At 41.5% G+C, this 21,852-nt stretch overlaps 1 protein-coding gene across 1 annotated transcript in view; it reads left to right on the top strand.

Moving 5' to 3' along the window:
• The window catches only part of LOC140196463 (uncharacterized), a 388,255-nt gene that overhangs the window by 211,557 nt on the left and 154,846 nt on the right, over positions 1–21,852 (top strand). The window contains exons 13-15 of the mRNA XM_072255725.1: positions 5,180–5,379; positions 14,717–14,899; positions 18,343–18,487. Of these exons, the coding sequence (XP_072111826.1) occupies positions 5,180–5,379; positions 14,717–14,899; positions 18,343–18,487 (528 nt within the window). The remainder of the gene's footprint in view (positions 1–5,179; positions 5,380–14,716; positions 14,900–18,342; positions 18,488–21,852) is intronic.

Raw genomic sequence — 21,852 nt, forward strand, 5'->3', positions numbered from 1 at the left:
TGCAAGAGAACACTTAAGAAATAAATCAAGGAGGCTAAAAGAGGGCATGAATTTGCTCTAGCAGACAAGGTGAAGGAGAATCCTAGGGGATTCTATAGGGATATAAGAGCAAATGAATTGGAAGAAACAAAATTGATCCTCTGAAAGACCCAAATGGTAATTCATGTGTGGAACCAAAACAGATGGGGGAGATCGTAAGTGCATTCTTTACATCTGTATTTACTCAGGAGATGAATACAGAATTTATGGAAGTGAGGCAAAGTGGCATCCACTTCATGGACCCTGTACAGATTACATAGGAGGAGGTGTTTTCTACCCTGAGGCAAACCAGGGTGGATAAATCCCTAGGACCTGAGAAGCTGTTCCTTTGGATCCTATGGGAAATGTGCAGAAATGGCCGGGGCCCGAGCAGAGATATTTAAAACATCCTCACAGGAATGGTGCTAGAGGACTGGAGGATAGCCAATGTTCTTCTACTGTTTTAAGAAGGCTATAAGTAGAATTCAGGAAATTATAGGCCAGTGAGTCTGATGTCAATTGTGGGAAAGTTATTGGAAGATATTCTAAGGGACCGGAACTATAAGTATTTGGATAGACATGGACTGATTAAGGATAGTGAGCATGGCCTTATGCATGATCGGTCATGTCTAACCAATCTTACAGAGTTTTTCAAGGAAGTTACCAGGATAGTGGATGAAGGCAAGGCAGTGGATGTTGTCTACATGGACTTTAGCAAGGCATTTGACAAGACCCTGCATGGGACATTGGTCAAGAAGATTCAGTTGCTTAGCACTCAAGATGATGTAGTAAATTCGATTAGACACTGGCTTTGTGGGAGATTGGTAATACTGTAGAGATTTGCCTTTGTGACTAGTGGTATGCTGCAGGGATTGTTACTGGGTCCTTTGTTGTTTGTCATCTAGATCAATGATCTGGTTGATAATTTGATTAACTGTATCAGCAAATTTGTGGATGACACCAAGATTGGGGGGTGTAGTGGACAGTGAGGCGGCTATCATGGCTTGCAGAGGGATCTGAATCAGCTGGAAAAATGGGGTGAAAAATGGCAGATGGGCTTTAATGTGAGGTTTTGCACTTCGGTAGGACCAACCATGGTAGGTCTTACACAGGGAATGGTAGGGCACTGAGAACAAAGAAATCTGGGAATACAGTTACATAATTCGTTAAAAGTGGCATCACAGGTAGATAGGATGTAAAGAAAGCTTTTGGCACATTGGCCTTCATAAATAAATGTATTGAGTACAAAAGATGACATGTTATGTTGAGGTTGTATAAGACGTAGGTAAGGCCTAATTTGGAGTACTGTATTGTGTGCAGTTTTGGTTACCTACCTACAGGAAAGATGCAAACAAGGAGTGCAGAGAAAATTTATAAGGATTTTGCCGGATCTGGAAGACCTGAGTTATAAGGAAAGATTGAATAGGTATCGATAGGCACATTTAATGTCAGAGAAATGTATACAATATACATCCTGAAATTCTTTTTTCTTTGCAAACATCCACAAAAACAGCGGAGTAGCCCAAAGAATGAATGACAGTTAAATGTAAGAACCCCAAAGCCCCCCAGCTACCCCCTCCCACACGCAATCAGCAGCAAAGCAATGACCCCACCAGCAAGAAGCATCAGAGCCCCTCCGCGGAGCACTCAAATGCGCAGCATAAAGACAGAGACTTGCAACACCCCGAAGACTATTGTTCACCCGGTAATTCGACATACCACAGGCTCTCTCTTTCCCTAATAGGGGAAAAAGAGGAGTCCCGATTTCAGAGCAAGAGAGGAGATATAACAAATAACTCACTAATTTACAAAGTTATAAGTCTGTTGCATTGCTTTTTCCGAGCTCTGTGCCCAAAGAGTCAGCCCCAGAAAGGCACAGCTCTTCGGACACACAACCCGTAGCAGCTAACCCACTGTTCTGTGTTCTCCCGCGATGCTTCAGGTTAGGACTGTATTCTTTAGAATGGAGAAGATTGAGAGGAGATTTGATAGAGGATACAAAATTATGAGGGGTATAGACAGGATAAATACAAGCAAGTTTTTTCCACTGAGGTTGGGTGGGACTACAACCAGAAGTCATGGCTTAACAGTGAAAGGTGAGAAGTTTAAGGGGAACATGAGGGAAACTTCTTCATTCAGAAGGTCATGAGATTGTGGAATGAGCTGCCAGCCCCAGTGGTCCATGCGAGCTCAATTTCAACATTTAAGATAAGTTTGGATAGATATATGGATAGTAGGGGTATGGGGGGCTATGGTGCCGGTGTAGGTCAATGGGTGTAAGCAGCTTAAATAGTTTTGATATAGTGTCTATGCTGTACTTTTCCATTACTCAATGACTCCATCTCGCACCCGCATGGCTCACTTTTGCTTGCCTCTTCATTGTTTGCGATGATTGTTTATGAAATTGGCCATTTTCAGTAGAACCATTTTAAACTGGAAGTTGCTCATGTTGTCCCATCTGATCTTCTGAGACATGCTCAGCAGATCTGAATATTACAAATGATTTCCATCATCAGCATTTTCTACCACAAATTCAAGAATCATCTTTACAGTTAGGACTGCAACAATATGTCAGAGATTAAACTTTAACACAAAGCCCCAATGCTTCGTATGTTAAACAAAATAACATTCAAGATCTCCCACAAGGTCCGATTGAGCTTAATATATGCAAGCTTTAGGTCAATAACGCTATGTGGGAAAAAGAGAGTCATCCGGGTCAACAAGGCAATGTCAGAATGAAGGTGTATTAATAGGTTAATTAGCTGCTTTAAATTATTACAATGTAAGTGAGTATCAAAGAGTTGGTGAGCATATGAGAGAGAATAAGGGGTAATGGAAATGATGGGATTGTTCCCCTGGGAATCAGCATGGAGCTAACTGGCTGAATGGCTTCATTCATTGTGTAATAAGTCAAAATTATAACAAGGTCATAATTACGGCTTTAATGGTGGATTGGAGATTAGGACAGTTAAGTATTTATAACACTTATTACGAGATAAGGCAGGATACCGGGTGAATGGTAGAACAAAGGTAAAATAATTAGTAGGCGAGTAACACTTAATGCCGGCTGGCGTCGAGATGAGTGGTCCCTGGTTCAAATCCCTCTAGCTACTTGCATACTTTCCATCTGTGCTGCTGAGCATCGAGCTAGCAGCTCAGTCTCGTAAAAGACAGACAAATGTCTCAAGGCACGGAGAGGAACAACATTAACACTTGGTCAGAGGTAGGGCAAAGCACCGTTACAGGAAGGTCTATAAAACCAGATTAGAAAGGAAGAGGAAGAAAACACATGAATTGTTCTCTCTAAGATCCATGTCATTCTGGAAGATGCCTTCAACAAAGAGACCGCCTTCTTGAATAGCAAAATTGATGTAATTTTTAGGGAGATTTGTGTCCAATTTCCTTGATGTCTTGTGATTTTTATGTGTCAGTCATCTATCACCCTGGTCTTTGATCCTGCTGAGTTGCCTGTACTCGAGATCTAAGCCCTATTCATAACTTCTCTTAGAAACTAATGTTTGGATCTGAAACTATGCCTCAGTCACACCCATGGGTCAATTAGAAGCCAAATTAAGCAGACTATTGGAGTCTAACAGTGACCAGATGGATGGATGTGTTTGGTAGTTTCCTAATGCGTAGCGAATGAAGAGTGATGATGGCTTGATGCATACCACAAGGGTTCATGTGGTGCACCATCATCAGCGGAAAGAAGAGAGCTGGGTTAACATGTTCCCTGAGGAAATGTTTCCATCTCTCGCCATGTTTCAGCCTTCTGATCACTGGTTAGGAAAACTGGAGGCAGAAGGGAGTTGTTTGAATTGGAACGATCTTTGTGTGACTATAAGGAGAAGGGTGACAGAGTGAATACTCTTTACAACTGAGTTATTGAGAAATAGTAGTAAAGCAAACATGGAGTTGAGCAAGAAGTATGAAAGAACTCTCTGGATGGCACTGGTAAGATCTTTGCATCTCCTTCTGTCTGAAGCCAGTTTTTGAAGACGAGGCTCATAACACTAGTAGTTCGTGCCACCTCTTGCTACCTTCACCAATTTGCTTTGGTATTCCTCAATCACTGGATTATTGGAGGCTGTTTCACTTTTTAGTCCCACCACTTTACATTGTGCTTCTTTGCTTTGGTCACAGGAAAGAGTCTTTAGTTAAGTCCTTAAACTGTAGCTTACTGACAGAAACATTTAAGCTGACTTTGTACGCTATTGATTATGTTGCATTTCAAGTCCAGAGGAGCAGATATTTATTACAGGGAAATCAAAACCACAAATCAAAATTATTGAGGTGATCTTTAAGGCCAGAGTGAACAGTTAAAAAGTAGTTGAATAGTTTTTCTAATTTAAAGTAGCTTTGAAATCCAGCCCTGTGGTGTTGTATGTCACAGACCACTGCAACTCAGCCTTAGCTTGACAGTCCTTGTCAAACAGGAAAATGAGTGATTGAAGTGACTGCTTTGATCATAGCCATGCTCTTTCTGTATTTAACAGATAACAGCTCTTTGGGAAGGTAAAGGTGCATTTCTTGAAAAGAAACAAAATCAAATATATGAAGAGTTATTATTTGTGAGTTTTCACTTTTCAGTTTAATTTAGTACTGAATTTTTACATGGGTGTTTAGTGATGCAGGTTCCTGTCATGTTTTCCCCCACAGTTCTGTTTCTTATCCTGAGGAACAACACTGAATGGTCAGATCTTATTTCATTCAGTTTCATATTTTCCACTTGAGTATACTAGAATCTTAAGCTTAGTTTTACAACATGTTGGATATAGCATAAAGTTCTTTACATTCTTCCCTATCAAACTCTGCCAGATCTACATTAGGTACAGAGTTAAGCTCTTTCTATCTACTGTGACCGCACACTGCTCCCCGGGTCTTCTTCACTACCGCTCCGTGGTGGTGTGAGGTAATCCGTTTTTGTGGTCGGGTTCAGTGACTCAGTAACTACAGTCCATATAATTAGTTAAGGTGGAAATTTGAGGATGCTTATCATTATTGACTTGTAATTTCATGGCCTTCAAAGACGATTGGAGGTGCTAGAATCTTTAAGGAGCTTAATTCCACTTTTTAATGTGGTGTGCAGTACATGGTTGTATGATGACTGCCTGCTGCTTGAGGCAATTTATAATGTGTGAAGCTTGGGCATTTTTTACAGGAGCTTCGTGGTAGAGTGGAGGCTGTTCAGGATGTCGTCATCTCTTTGAAGAAACAGCTTGGAGAGAGTGAGAGTGAGCGGAGGCAGTTGGAGCAGAAACTGGAGAAGTTGAAAGGTGAAGCTGAAGACTCAAACCGAGCCAAGGAAGATGCCAAGAGGGATGTAGGCCGTTACCGATCCTCTCTGGAGATGCTTGGAAGGTGGGAATTCATCTTTTGTTTGAATTAGCTGTGAACATAAAGTGTCAGGAGCAAGAGTAGGCTCCTTGGGCACTCAAGTATGTTGTGATCTACGTCTGTCTTAAAGATATGTTCCTTTGCTCTTTGAGGAACACAGTTCCAATGACTCATGATTCCCTGAGAGAAAAACTTTGCCCCATTTCTATCTTAATTGACATAACTCTTGTTTAAAAACGTAAATGTAGTTCTAGGGTCTCTGACTTGAAGGAACATCTACTCCATATCCATACTATTGAGAATCCTCAAGAGCTTGTATATTTTCTGCAAGAACTCTTTCATTCTCCCAATACAAAGCAACCCAGGTTAATCCTCTGAATGGCTTCCAGTTGTTGATACCATTCGTTATATGTGGAAACCAGGACCATACTCAGTACTGCAAATATGGTCTCAGCCATGACTTACATAATGGAAGCACAAATTTGTATTCAGTTCCCTCTCAATAAGCAATAACATATGGATTTAAGACCATAAGATAACAACAATAATAATAAACAATAACATATGGCTATGCGACCTATGGAGCACAATTAAGCCATTTGGCCTAATGAAACTGTTCTACCACTCAATCATGGTTGAGTTATTCTAACCCCATTCTGCAACCTTCTTCCCATAACCCCTAATACCTTTGCCGATTAAGAACTAATAAATTTCTGCTTAAATACACTCAAATACTTTGCCTTCACAGCCCAACATGGCAATGTATTCCGTAGATTCATCACCCTCTGGCTAAAAATCTTAAATCAGTAAATTGGTTTATTATTGTCACATGGACTGAGGTACAGTGAAAAGCTTCTCTTCCATACTGTCCCTATGGATCATTGCAATGGCGCATTAAAGTAGTGTACGGCAAAACTATAATAGTGCAATACAAAGTGTTACAGTACGGAGAAGGTGCAGTGCAGATAGACAGTAAGATGCAATGTCAAGATGAAGTAGATTGTGAGGTCAGGAGTCCATTTCTTTCTGCTGGAAAACTGCCCTTGAGAATTAATTAATTAATTAATTTATTTGTTTATTGAGATACAGCATGAAATAAGCTGTTCCGGCCCTTCGAGCCACGTCGCCCTGCAGTGCCCCAAGTTAATCCTACCGAATCATGGGACAATTTACAATGACCAATTAACCTACTAACTGGTTGATTTTCAACTGTGGGAGGAAACCAGAGCACCCAGAGGAAACCCACACGGTCACAGGGATAACATACAAACTCTTTACAGGTGGCGGCGGGAATTGAACCTGGGTCACCTGTAATGTAAAGTGTTGTGCTAAACTCTTTGCCACCCTGCCGCCTAACGGTAGTGTTTTCAGGCTTCTACCTGATGGGAGGGAGAAAAAGAGAGAAGGTCAGGAGTGGGTTGGATTTTTGATTATGTTCTGTGTTACTGAGGCAGTGAGAAGAGGAAACAGTCCACAGAAGGGAGGCTGGTTTCTGTGACGTGCTGAGGTGTGCCCCCATCACTGTAGTTCCTTGCATTCATGGGCAGAGCATTTGCCATACCAAGCCATGATGCATGGGGTCAGGTTGCTTTCTGTGGTGCATTGATGTAAATTGGTAAGGGTTAAAGGAGACATGCCAAATTTCTTTTGCCTCTTGAGGAAGTAGAGACATTAGTGAGCTTTCTTGACTATGGAATCAAAGTTGCTGGATCAGGAAACACTGCCGATGGTGTTCACTCCTAGGAAATTGAAATTCTCAACCCTCTTGACCTCTGCAAAGTTGACATGAACAGGACCTTGTGCACTAACCCATTTCCTGAAGTCAATGACTAGCTCTTTTGTTTTGCTGTCATTAGGTGAAAGGTTACTGTCATGACACCATATCACTAGGCTCTCTCCTTCCTATACTCCAACTCATCATTATTTGAAGTACGCCGACTTCGGTTTATCAAACTTGTAGATGGAATTAGAACAGAATTTGGCCATGCAGACTTGTGTGTGCAGTGAGTGGAATAGGTTGCTGAGGAACACAGTCTTCTGTGTTACCAATGCTGAGAATAATTGTAGCACAGGTGTTGGTGCCTGGCCTTACTGACTATGTCTGTTGGCTTGCAATTATAGTATTGAAGGTGGTAGCTGCAGTTAATAAACATAGTCTAACATAGGTGTCTTTACATGGGTGTTCAAGTCAACCAGAGATGAATGTAGGACCAGCAGTAGTTGAATTACGGTGTGTTGAGGTTGTTTGTTATCTTGATTTCCTTAGGTACCAGGATGATAGTGGTTTTCCTAAAGCAGCATGAATCTCAAGTTGAAACAGGGTGAGGTTAAGCATGTCTGCTAATAGCCACCATCTGATCCATGCAGATTTAATGATGCAGCTAAGGACGCCATTCAGGCCAGTTGGTTTCCTGGGTTCTTATGTCGGCGATGTTGACTGAGTGTTCAGGTGCACTGGAGACTGTCGGGGAGGGTAGTGGCATTCCAATTCCCTTCTGCTCAAGATGTACATAGAATGCATTAAGATCATCAGGAAGGGACACACTATTGTTGGAGATGCTGCCTGACTTTGTTTTGTAGCCCATTACATAAACTCACAGAACTCACAGCTCATCTGAGATTCCACTTTGGATTAGTATCATCTCTTGGTATCCGAGGCTTTATGAAGGCCAGGATCACCTGATTTGAACGATTCAGCCCTAGACTTCAGTGGGGGGTGGATCTCCCAGTTCATCCACGGTTTCTGGTTCGAGAACATCCAGGTTCATTTCTTTATTACGTGGCCTCAACACACTTGCTGATAAAGTGTACGATGACAGTGACATACTCATCTAAGCTGAGTGCTGAGAGAACATATACCAGTCTACTGAGTTAAAGCAGTCTTGTAGAAGCTCATCTGCTTCCTGAAACCAGCACTGTACAACTTTCTGTACTTCAACCTCATGTTTCCACTTCCACTTGTATGTGCAAAGAAGGGGCACAGCCTGGTGGTCTGGCTTACCAAAGGAAGGGCTTGGTAGGCATCTTTGATGGCTGTGTGTCAATGGTCAAGCATGTTTGGGTCCCTACTGGGAAAGGAGACATACTGATAGTAATCTTATGATCTTACCTGTGTACTAGCTGTACCAACATATTAATCTTTTCAAATCATGTACTAAGTCACCAGATTCCCCTATATCTCAATATCCATTACTATCTCACAATTTAGATGAGCTTTTTAATTTATTTTTCATTAAAAAATGGATAAATTTGCATTTTCCCACATAATATTCTGTTTGCCAGATCTTTTCCACCTCATTGGGCCAATCTATATCCCTTCGTAGCCTCTTTACAACTTCAGATTCAGATTCAAATTCATCTGTTTATCACGTGTATATTGAAACATACAGCGAAATCATTACTTGCATTAACAACCAACACCTAAGGATGTGCTGGGATAGTCCACTTAATTTCCTACCTATCTTTGTGTTATCAGCAATTTAGCAACCACATTTCAGTGCTTTCATTGAAGTCATTAATATAAATGATATGTACCTGTGGCCCCAGCCCTGATCTCTGTGACACATCACTTGTTTCATCTTGTCAACCAGAAACAACCCACTAATATCTAACTTGTTTCCTTTTGGCCAATCTTTTATTCAAACCAATAAGCTATCCCCTACTCCAAAAACCTATACGAAGCAAGATAAACCACTCTTTGTTACTGATTAGAACGGGCTACAACATTCAGCAAGACGAAGCTCTCTCTAGTTAAAAAAGGGGAATTTTAAAAATAAATCCAGCATCCACTTATTATCTGATGCCATGTTGCTTTGTATTGTAAAGACAATTTTAGAATGATATAACATGTAGTGTAGTCCCACCAACTTGAAGTTCTGGAACGAGTACAATCAAATCAAAGCTGTCCCATTTCTTCAATTAGCCACAGACCAACTACCAAACAAAAGGTGTAAGGCCTAGAGTTTTGTTGTCAGTAACTTACCCTTCTCAGGGTGAGAGTTTCACTTACTTTCTTCTGAAGACTGCTTTGTGGCTGCATCTTTTATTCTTATCGCAACTCTGGATCTGTCAATGAATCTTAATTGAATTCAAAGGTGGTAGCCTTCCTTCTTGACTGTGCTCCATAATTCTACAAATGAAGCGCAGAATTGCAGTGCAGGGATCGTTAATAAAATCTCAATCAAACTTAGCTTTGCTTCTGTCCAATAAGTTATAATAAAAGGAATAAAGAAATTACATGACACTTATTACTGAGCTCCTTCAGCCGTGCCAGCTGGAATCTCCCAGTGATCAAATATGTTAGTTCTAATTCCCATTCTCACACCAACATATCTGTCCAAAGTCTCCTCCCTGCCAGGTCATGGCTACATGCAAATTAGAGGTACAGGTCATCATATCCACTTGGGTAGTCCCCAGACTGTTGGCACTAACGCCGGATTGTGAGACTTCTGTTAACTGCTCCCCCTCTTTTCTCCATTCTCTCTCCTCCTGATCCACCTAGCCCCCATCACCTTATTTCTCACTCCTCCACCACCCTCTCCATCTGCCCATCAGCCACGCAGTCTTCCCATGAGTTCCTCTCCTCAATTCCCTCCCTTTACCCCACGCTCCACCTTCCTCTCCTGTAAGATTACATCATCTTCGGCACTTTGTCACGTGCGCCTATCATCTCCCAGCTTCTGACATCGTTCTCACTCTCCCCTTCCTCATGTACCTATCAGCCCCTCAACTGGATCCACCTATCACCTGCTAATTCTTGCTCCAACCCTTCCCTCCACCTATTTTGTACTGGCTGTCTCTCTGCTCTATCTGCCTGTCCAGATAGAAAATACTACATAGATACACCATAGATAATGCCTAATCCACTGAGTTCCACCAGCACCTTGTGTGTTGCTCCAAGTTCCAACATCTGAAGTCTTTTGTATCCCTAACACTTATGTACCATTATTTATAATGTCAGAACTTCCCAGTGCATTTTACACTGCTAAATAGGTTTCACATATAGCTATTTTAGTAATGTCGCAATCTATTCTAGAAAAGACAATGTCTGAACAGGGTGAAGACCAAGGTTAATCAAAACAACACAATTACTTTCCTTGTCATCTAAGGGAGGGCACTGCCTCAATCATCTAACAAGAGACTGATGAATCTCAACAGAGAGGGAAAAACCAATTGTGTTGGAACTGAGGTGCAAATCATAGTATGTGCTAATCAACTGAAATAAAAGAGAAGGGTGGAACTGACCAGCACATTAGTTTTAATGAAGTTGATTGAGCATAAATCTTGAGAGGGTTTTACCCTCAGTCAACTCTGGCTATCCTTTGAGGTAGAGGATGACTTGTTACCATAGAAACAAGAACAGGTCTTTGATCCATGGTTCCTGTGCCTGCTGTGATGCCAATTTAAACTGTACACCTGTCTGCACGTGTCTCTATCCCTTTATTCTCTGCCTGCTTGGGTTCCTGTCTAAATGCCTCAAATACTGATATCATATCTGCCTCCAATACTTCCTCCAGCAGCGTGTTCCTAATGCCTACCACTCTCTTTGTTAAAAAAAACTTGCCTCGTATGTCTCCTTTAAACTTCCTCTTCTCAAGTTATAGCTACAGTAGTTGATATTTCCTTGCTGGGAAAGGGTTCTAACTATCTACCCTGTCTCTGCTGATCCAGTTCAGCGAGTCCCGAGGTGGTTAACAAGGCTGATGAGATGAGCTGGGGCAGACTTTGCTTGATGGAAAGATAGGTTGGTAGTATGGGAGATGATTTGCTGCTGCTGCCACTTGTGAAGGCCTCTGTGTGCCTCTGAATTACCCAATAACATCCAAGTACATTTTCCCCACTTTGAACAATCATGGACCAAGCCATTCCCATGAGATGCATGACAGACACATTTACACAAGGAGACTCTTTGAATAGTTTCCTCTGCCAAGTTGTCTATCTCTTGCCAAGATGGAGGCGACAGTACTAGGAATCTGGTGTTGGGCCTGAGATACCTAGTAGAACCCACTGAGTGAAATTAGAGCCAGGGAGTTTGGCCAGGGACAGGATGTTGATGTGGATTAGGAGGATTTTATGGAGACAACATTGTTGAACCTCTCCAATAATTCAGTAGATAGACCATTGTGCAGGAGCACAAGAATCACTGCTGCCAGTAGGTATGAGCTGGGTTTGATTCTTTATCTTCAAATGCTCTTTTTCTTTGGTTTCCAAACCTGTGCTGGTGCACTGATGGCCGTCAGTCCTGTCACAATCACCTCAGAGAACTTGATCTAATAGCTCATTTGAAAGGCAGCTCCTCTAACAATGCAGCAACCCCTCACCTTGGCAGCTGCCACTCAAAGGTGATGGCTATATCTGAGTCCATCTGCTTCCTGATTCCAAAAAAAAACAGAAATAGAGAAGGCCTTTGTGTGCAGTCATGTAAACTGAAGCAACTTGCTTGCTAATAGCTCAGAGATGCCGAGGTATATTTATGTGAATGCCCATGCATTGGTCAAGAAAAAAATAACTTTCTTCATGGAACTCTGCCAAGTGTAAATTCAAAGCCTCTTTGTAGAGCTAGTAATGCAGCCTCGGAGGCGGGAGAACACCTTGTTGTGTTTTGGCGCACATTCCTTCCAGTGATTTAAAAAAAACACTTAAAGGAGTTCTGTAAAGATCCAATCTTGCTTAAGGGCCACTCCCTTTAGTAAGTAACTGTGACATAATGTCCATAACTTATGGGTCCCCACTCCAAATTACATTTCTTCACTTATAACAGATTTCTTTTTAAAAAGAAACACAAAAATGACCTCTCACCTGCAAACTTGTCTCATAGGAAATAAAAGGCAGCCTTGTGCTCAGAGTTATTTATGTGCTCTGGACGAGCTGATCCATTGGTTGCCTTTAGGTTACACTTGAGAGTTCAGTTACAAGTTCACATTGTAGTAGCAGATATAAAGAGGAAATGCTCGGAAGGTCAGGCAGCATCTGCAGCAAGGACAGAGTGAATGATATTGGATGGCAGTCACTTCAGAAGATGATTAACTTTTGTCTTGATGTGCTTTTCTAAGGCTATGCTACAGATAGAATGGTTTACAGCAACAAGCACAAAGACATCAATCTGACTGACACGTTAGCCTTTCAACTATAAGTTACTAGAGATGAACAATCAGTTGAGCTTATTTGAATCGTCCTTATTCACATTTGCTAACAGAAAGTTAAACATGCTCTATTCAAAAAGGAAATTAGTGGTCATTATGACACCTGCCAGTTTTATTGTGGCTTGGTCAAGGACTTTATTAATGGGTAGCCCAAATGCTTTGATCTTTAAATCCACAAAGCATTACTACCAGAAGGACTTGGCCTCAATCTTCTAACTCTGTGATAAAAGTAAACTGCCACTGAGTCATACAGTATGGAAACAGGCCTTTCAGCCCATTGAATCTGTGCTGACAATCAACCAGCCTTTTATAATAATCCTATATTAATCCCAGTTTAATGTATTCAGCAACTCCCCCAGATTTCATCACACACCTAAGCACCAGGGCAATTTACAGTGGCTAGTTAACCTACCAACCAGCACCTTATTGGGGAGCAGTCACAGGGAGATTGACCACACTCATAATCAATCCAAGATCAGGACTGTACCTGTTTTCGTGGAGCTGAGAGGCCATGGATCTACAGTATCCAAGACTAGGATTGTACCCGGGTTGCTGGAACTGTGAAACAGTGGCTCTACTAACAGTAACACCATCTTTATGCTGTGAAATGAATCAATGTTATGCAGGTTACTGTGAGGCTGTGCCTTGTGTTTTCCATCTATTGTTTAGGAGAATATTGGCTGTAAAGGTACTAACATTTTCTGACAATGCTGAGAGTCCCCAAGCTTATTCATCCCCACTCCCTGGGTTTCTGTTGGGTGTTCTGGACTCCTAAGGTAGATAGGTTAATTGGCCAATGTAAGTTGCCCCTGGTGTATAGCAAAGTCTTAGAATCCAGGAGAATTTCTGAGTGTATAGGGAAGATTAAAATGTGAGTATGTTACTGATATTACTATTGCTTTATTATTGTCACGTGTACCAAGATACAGTGAAGAACTTGCTTTGCATACTGTTTACACAGATTAAATCATTGCACGGTGCATTGAGCTAGAATAATGAGGCTTCTCCATTGGTCATGGTCGGCCATGGACGTAACATCCCAACTGTCTACGTGATATGCAAGCCAGGACAGTACTTACAGAGAGCAAACTATTACCCATGTAGCAGACTCCCCAACGATGCAGCTGATGAATCCAAAGGAATGGCACACAACAATACAGTTTACCCAGTGGTGTGGCAGGAATTGCCAGTCAGCGTTGAACTCAATGGAGCACTGCCTTCAAGACACCAGCTCTGGACTTTTCCCTCGGGGTTTAGTCCCAAAGCCTTCCCCATGAGTGAGCGCTGCCGCAAGACAGCGGAGGTCTGAGGGCAGTTTTCCTTCTCCTAGATCAGCTACCAACCATGGATGATGAGCCCCATTTACCCAAAGGGATCTGTTTTAAGGTGCCATTGCCTCTTCCCCTGTCAATAGCAATGGTTCCGCTGGGCTTAGTAGCTAAGTCACACATGAAGGCCAGGAGCTGGACTTGGTTGTCAGTGGCTATTTGAGACACATGCTATTGGGAGCATTTAATTGATAGTTGAAGATTATCCCCTCCACCACCGCTGGCTATAACAATCTCAAAGAAGTGAGCTACAAAAAGTTGAAACAATAACAATCCAGAATAAAGTGCAAAAGCTACTGAGGAAGGGCAGTGCAGGCAGGCTATAAAGTGCAAGATCATAATGAGGTAGACTGTGAGACTAAGAACCCGTCTTATCATACATGAGCTCCATTCAAAATCTGATAACAGTGCGATAGAAGCTGTCCTTGAGCCTGATGGCGCTTTCAGGGTTTTGTATCTTTTGCCCATGAGGAGAGAAGAAAGGATGTCCAGGTGGGATCTTTGGCTATGCAAGTTGCTTTACTGAGGCAAGCAACAAGAAGTGTAGACAGAGTCCGTGGAAGGGAAACTGGTTGCTGTGATGTGCTGAGCTGAGTCCGCAAGTCTGCAGTTTCTTGTGGTCATGTGCAGAGCAGTTGCCATACCAAGCCATTATGCCCCCAGACTGAATGTTTTCTACGAATTAGTGTAGGATTAGAGTAAAATGGTGTTTGGTGGGCAGTACGGAATCAAATAATTCTATTGAAACACATGCTGCAATTACATCTATCATTGCTAGCACTCTGTTGCTGTTAACTAGTTGATAGCACGCTGCCCACGTACATCAGTAAGATCCATTTGGAAGTTTCTGTTTTACCCACTGTCCTGCCCTCTTTCTCACCCTCCCCACAGTGAGAAAGCGAATTTAGAGAAGGTGGTGCACTCTTTGAACCAGCAGATCGATAGCTTACACTTGGACATGGAGCGCCAGAGAGCTGCAAATGATGACCTAAAGCGGCAGCGCGATCACATCGAAGACAAGCAGGAAGAGATGCAGAGAGACTATAAGCATGCCAAGAAAGAGGCTGAAAGAGGGTATGCAGACAGCAGTGCCATACTATTATCAGATGCATCTTGCTGAGCAGATAAATGTCAATTCACGCTAACGTTAATGAAAGCATAAACCAATGATTGTGGAAAGGGGAGGTGCAGAAGTCACCTGGTGAGCCTACTGCTCGCTCGAGCAGCTTTTCAGAGGGGCAAGATGATTGTGTCTGGTAGGAATTTCCTCTGGTTGCCTTTCTCTATTCCTCATTCCTCTCCCTCTTTAGAACGATTGCATAATGATGAGGGTGGGCAAGAGAGCCAGAGCTATACTTAGTAATATTGATAGTCAGTAAAAGCGATAATGATATTGGTTTTTATTATTGAAAGGCTTCAGTCAGGAAATAGTTTCAGTATACAATCCAATGAGTGGAAGGGAATGGCTTCCAAAGGTTGAAGTCTATAAAAGTTCTGTTAAACAAAGATTTATTTTCAAGTTAGCATTGTTTGCTTGGCTTAATTGCTGGTCTCCTGGCTCTTAATCCATCTGACAGTAGTTATTTTGCCTTCCTCTGCTTCTATTCTCTATGTTTTTAAATCTCTTCATCAGATCCTCTTGCAGCCTCCCCTGTTCCAAGGAGGTTAACAGCATCTCCTTCAGAGTTACCACATAAATGGTCCCTCAATCCCCAGAATTGTTGTAGTAAGCTTCCAATGCACCTTGCCTAAGGGCCTCACATCTTTCTCCTTGAACTGGGAGAATAGTCTATTTGTCACTGAAGCAGTGGTTTATAAGGTTTTGACAAGACTTTCTCATCTTGTAATTGATAAATCTAAATAATGTCCTAAATCATGTCCAGGTCCTCTACACGTCTTAACAGGGTCCTTTCCTATAAACTCTTCATAATCCGAATGACTGGCATGTCAGAAGTGAGCCCATGAACTGGGTTTCCACATAGTAGAAGCTACCTGCAGCCCTACACAAGCCAGCAGTTCATCGCACTAGTCTGCAAATCAGTTGATTATAAGTATGAGCAGTATGTCATTTGGGTTAGGAAAGACCTATATGTTTTATTTAAATCACTTTCTCAACTTGACCTCTCACTCCCCTTATATTCCCCATATCTCTGCTCTGAAACTCTTTAGAACTGTGCACTCTAGTTTGCTTTGCCTTTTACTAAACTTCCATTGGCCATGCCGTCTTCATGCAGTTACCATCAGGCAAGCAATCTGCCAGAAGTCCTGAAGTCCCACTTTCTGTCACCTACCTGTTCATCACATCAGCCAGTCTATATCTCTTTGAAATATTTTACTAACCTGCCTCTAACTTTTCAACATTGAAAGGTGATTGAATGTATCAAGTGGAAAGGGTCAAAATGAGAGAGTGTGATGAAGGAATAATGACAGGTAACAAAGGGACTTTGAAAGTTGATGGAGTGACGGACTGACCAAGGTGAGTGTTTTGTGCAGGCAGTGAGTATGGCTTAGATATAAAGTTTAGTATCTTGCATCTACCTTTGTGGAGAAGCAGAGTCTTCTGATTTATCAGCAAAGGTAAAGAATGGGATGAAAATAGACAAATCCAGAGTACTTAAAATCTTGGCAACACTCAAAAGAAATGAACCAAGGTCACTGAAAGAAGGAAAGGTGTAAATGGTGCAAAAAAAACACCAAATATCTGGAGCAACTCAGCGGATCAGACAGCATCTTTGAAGGTAAATGGACCTTTGGCTACTGCACAGAAGCTGTTGGACCTGCTGAGTTCCTCTAGTAGTTTGCTTTTTTTTGGTCCGAATTCCAGTATCTTGTGACCCCAAGGTGCAAAGGGTCGAGGCTCTGACCACATCATGAAGGCTTTCTTGGAAATGGAAGTGTAAAAGGCTGAAAGATTGTCAATATTTCCCCCCCCCCCCCCCGTATGAGAGCAACCGTGGGCAGGTAAGCCAAATATTGGTGGAGAACCTTTCAGAGCAATAAGCCTGACAAAAATTAATTAGCATTTTGATTTTGAGAAGTATGGGGAAATTAATGAAAGTTTGCATTTATTTGACTGTGTGATTAATAATTGAATTCTTTCATGCAGATTGATAAGGATAATAAATTAAAACTATAAAAATAGACTTTCCGAGGTTTTTTTGACAGATTACTATATAGTAGGCACATCAAATAATTGTGTGTAGGATTAAAGATATATTGGGAGCATGTGTGCCAAATTGGCTGAACATGAGAAAACAGAGAGTAGTGATGAATTGCTGTTTTTCAGGCTCAACTTCATTATTCACTGGTGTTCACCGGTAGTCAGGAATATGTAATAATGAAATTAGGTAAACAGAGCAGAGTTTCAAAGGTGGAGATGGTCTGAAATTCAGAAATGTAGTCAAAAGTAATGTGGACAGCTTGATGCCATTCCCAAGTTGGTGAAATAGCAGAGAAAATTTAAAACTAAAAAATGGTAGAATATTGTCCAGAATGAGAGGAAAAAAAATCTACTATTTTAAATTTGTAGCAATGAGGAGAATAAAGAGAGGCAGTTTTCAAATCCAGGACAAGTTAAGATGATAGAAAGACAAAAGCCCTGTTTTATGTCCTATACACATCTATATATATGCACAGGGGCAATGAAAACTTACTTGCAACAACATTCACAGGCATTAAATACATAACATTCATTAAATACATAACAATACATACATTAAATACATAACAATACATACATAGCATTAAATACATAACATTCACAATAAAAGCATAAAATATACACATCTTTAGAAGAAATAATGCAATTAGAACAAAAACAGAACAATACCCAACCCATTGTAGTGGATAGTGTTATAACACTGAGGTGGTGATTAGCGTTGAGCAGCTTGGTTCAAGAACTGCATGGTTGAAGGGAAGTAGCTGATGTCAGACTTGGTGGTGTGGGACTTCAGGCTTTTGTACCTCCTGCCCAATGGTAGCTCTGGTTGTTAAAATGATAATGTTGTTAATGGACAACAAAGCAAGGAAGTTGCACTAAACCTCATGCTAAACTTGTATGAAGTTTTGGTTAGGCCTCATTGCTTTAGTATGGCCAGAGAATACCTAGAATACAGGCAGGGCAGTGTCAGGTGAATAGAGAAAGTCTTATAGTAGTATTGAAGAGGAATGGAGGTGTACCAGTGCTCTGACATTATTTGCTACCCGATATTCTGCTCCTACTTATGTGGCATACTGTGAACATATTGTCACATTTTTTGCACTGGTTCATTTCAAAATTATTGGTTTGCTGTAAAACATTTAGTTGAGATGGTGAAAGGTGTTCTCTGAACAGAAGTGGGATTCAGGACAGTTCATTGCTATCAATGCGTGATTAACCTTGGTTTTTTTTTCAGCGAGAATGAGTTATACTAAATTTCAGCAGAGGCCAAGATGATCAGGCAGTGGTGCCATGACCTTTAGCAAAGAAAAGTTGCCTATTACACTGTAATCTTGATTGAGTATTTGTGTTCCAACAGACAGAAGTCATTAGAGCTTATGGAAGTGAGGAACTCAACTCTAAGAAAGGACTTAGTGACTATGAAGGAAGCTTTGAACAAAGCTATATTGGAGAAGGAGGTGTTGCAGAATGAGAAGGGAGGCCTGATTGAGGCTCTCACCAAGGTATGTTGAGCAAAGCTTGGGAATCCATCAAACAAGGCATAACCTGGAAGAAGAAGCACAATGCAGAGATTAGAACAAGGGTACAGAAACAGTGAGTTTGTAGCAGATCTCTAACATAACTCCAAATGTCCATCTTCAAAACAATCCTTTAATCCCTTTAATTTAAAAAAATCAAGCTGAAATTTAAGATTTAAGATTGGGTCTGAATAAGTTTTCTCAATGGAAACATTTCCTAATGGCACCCACAAAACCCGGCTCTTGATCACAAAACCCTCAACCATCTGAAACATTCCATTTCTTTACGACCATTGCTCCCAGAATATCTAAATGCTTATTGAAATCGCCCAAAACTACTAAATTCCAGGGAGAACCACTACAGTTTATCCTCATAACTTAATCCTGTAGGCAGTCTGGTAAACCTAGGCTACAAGCCCTCCAGGTCAAAGATGAGTATGTGGTGCTGTTCATTGTGCTTCACAATCAGGTAGTGTAACAACTAACCTTTTGAACATTAGTCCTCTTGATGTAAAGGTCAGCATACTACGTAGCTTTCAGTAGCTATCAGTTATATATTTAAAAGGACACACAATTCTTCATTGTTTAGAACTCAGTACCTTTCAGTTCGAAATAGTTGACCTGATATTTACCTATATTGAAATCTCTGATCCATATTTTCCCTGTTTTCATAATCTACTAATAATCACAATTTAATAATTCCAATTCTTCTGCTAAGAATTGTGCCTATTGTTGTCTTATTGGCCAGCTTAGTTGTGTGCACCTTTCTATTCTATCAACTGAACCACGGATTCCCAACCTGGGACCCACAGACCCTTGCAAAATGGTATTGGTCCATGTTCCAAGTGATGTTAGTAATTTCTACTCACTGGTCTCTTCCTACTGGTTGCCATTCTTCCCAGCCAGCTGGATCCTGGACTTCCTGTCAAATTGCAGGTGGTAAGAGTGGGCTCCCTCACCTCTGCCCTCTGACCCTCAACACAGGAGCCCCCCAGGGCTATGTCCTAAGTCCCCTCCTTGACTCTCCGTATACCCATGACTGTGTTGCCACCCATAGCTCCAATCTGCTAATTAAATTTGCCGATGATACTACATTGATTGGGCTTATCTCAAATAATAATAAGGCAGCCTACAGAGAAGAAATCATCACACTGACACAGTGGTGTCAAGAAGGTAACCTCATCCTCAATGTCGCAAAAACAAAGGAGCTGATTGTGGATTACAGGAAGAATGGGGACAGGCTCACCCCTTTTGATATCAATGGATCTGGGGTTGAGAGGGTGAACAGCTTTATGTTCCTCGGTATACACATCACTGAGGACTTCACTTGGTCTGTACATACCGGCTGTGTGGTGGAAAAAGCACCTCTTTCACCTCAGACGGTTGAAGAAGTTAGCATGAGTCCCCAAATCCTAAGGACTTCCTATAGGAGCACAATTTAGAGCATCCTGACTGGCTGTATCAGTGCCTAGTATGGGAAATGTACTTCCCTCAATCTCAAGACTCTGCATAGAGTGGTGCGGACAGCCCAGCACATCTGTGGATGTGAACTTCCCACTATTCAGGACGCTTACAAAGGTAGGTGTGTAAAAAGGGCCTGGAGGATCATCGGAGGACCTGAGTCACCCCAACCACAAACTGTTCCAACTGCTACCATCAGAGAAACGGTACCGCAGCATAAGAGCCAGGACCAACAGGCTCTGGGACAGCATCTTCTACCAGGCCATTGGACTGATTAATTCACACTGACACTATTGTATAGTGACTGTTCTGTTGTATAGCTTACTGTACATACTATTTATTACAAATTACTATAACTTGCACATTGCACATTCAGATGGAGATGTAACATAAAGATTTTTAATCCTCGTGTATGTGAAAGATATAAGAAATAAAGTCAATTCAATTCACTCAAAGAGATCCCCAGTTCCAGCAAGTCCATCCACTCACCAGATCTCCAGTTCCAGCAGATACAACCTCTCACCAGAGCCCATGTTCCAGCAGGTCCAACTACTCACCAGAGCCCATGTTCCAGCAGGTCCAACAACTCACCAGATTTCCCGGTTCCATCACATCTAACCACTCACCAGATTTCCAGTTCCATCACATCTAACCACTCACCAGATCCCCAGTTCCAGCAGGTCCAACCACTCACCAGATCCCCAGTTCCAGCAGGTCCAACCACTCACCAGAGCTCATGTTCCAGAAGGTCTAACCACTCACCAGATCCCCAGTTCCAGCAGGTCCAACCACTCACCAGAGCCCATGTTCCAGCAGGTCTAATCACTCACCAGATCCCCTGTTCCAGCAGGTCTAACTACTCACCAGATCATCAGGTCTCACCACTCACCAGATCCCCAGTTCCAGCAGGTCCAACCATTCACCAGAGCTCATGTTCCAGCAGGTTCACTGGGACTCCAGTTCGAGTGCTTTGTTGAAACTGACCTAACGGTTGGTTACTCTCTCTTGAAACTTACCTGGTTCTACTTTCCATGTTCCCATGAAACCTACAAATTTTCCTTAAATATTTAAGTGAAAAAATGTATTTTAGAATATTAATGAAATAACATCTAACAGTCCAGAAAATCTTGTAGTCTGGCACCACCAAAACCCCAATTGTGCTAAATTATCGGTTTTACTCTACGATGAACAAGTTGTACATCTAGTATAGACTCTTCTGAGTATCTAAATCACTCTCTACTTATCGTATGTGCCTCCTACTGCTCAGATTTCTGGGAACGTCCATAAATTTCCACCAGTTCCAAGAATTTCTACTTCAGTTCTTATCAAATGACTTTTGGAAACAAAAATCCTTCATTCTCTACCACTGATATAAGGAGAAGTCGATCAGGTTACGCAGAAATCAAGTGTACTTGCAACCACCAGAGTTGAATTGTAGCACAAAATCTGCATTCTGTATTGATGGCATCAATGCAGGAAAATAGAAATAATATTTGAATATTAATAATGCTAGCAAGCATTTGGAGACTCCAAGAGACTATTCTGATGGACCAGGCTAATTAATGACACTGATGGTTTACCTAATTCTAACCTTTGTTGGTTCATGTGGATTATGAGTGCCACCTTTGTTTCTGATTTTCTATTCATTGGAATATTATTGTAATGGATGCAGATTCAGATTCCATACTGCTAAATTCTCTGAAATCTACTGCAGTTAAAAGCAGTATTCCACTTAGCAGGTTTGTTTTACTTCGAGTTGCCCTGCAAATTAGATCATGCATACTCACTAGTGTTATGTCTGACGGTTTATGTAATTAGATTCATTTGTATATAACCCCATCAAAAGTATTATTTTATAGTTAATTTAAGATACGATTATTCCTGCTATC

This window comes from Mobula birostris, chromosome 4 (assembly GCF_030028105.1).
Source record: "Mobula birostris isolate sMobBir1 chromosome 4, sMobBir1.hap1, whole genome shotgun sequence".
Taxonomy (NCBI): Eukaryota; Metazoa; Chordata; class Chondrichthyes; order Myliobatiformes; family Myliobatidae; genus Mobula; species Mobula birostris.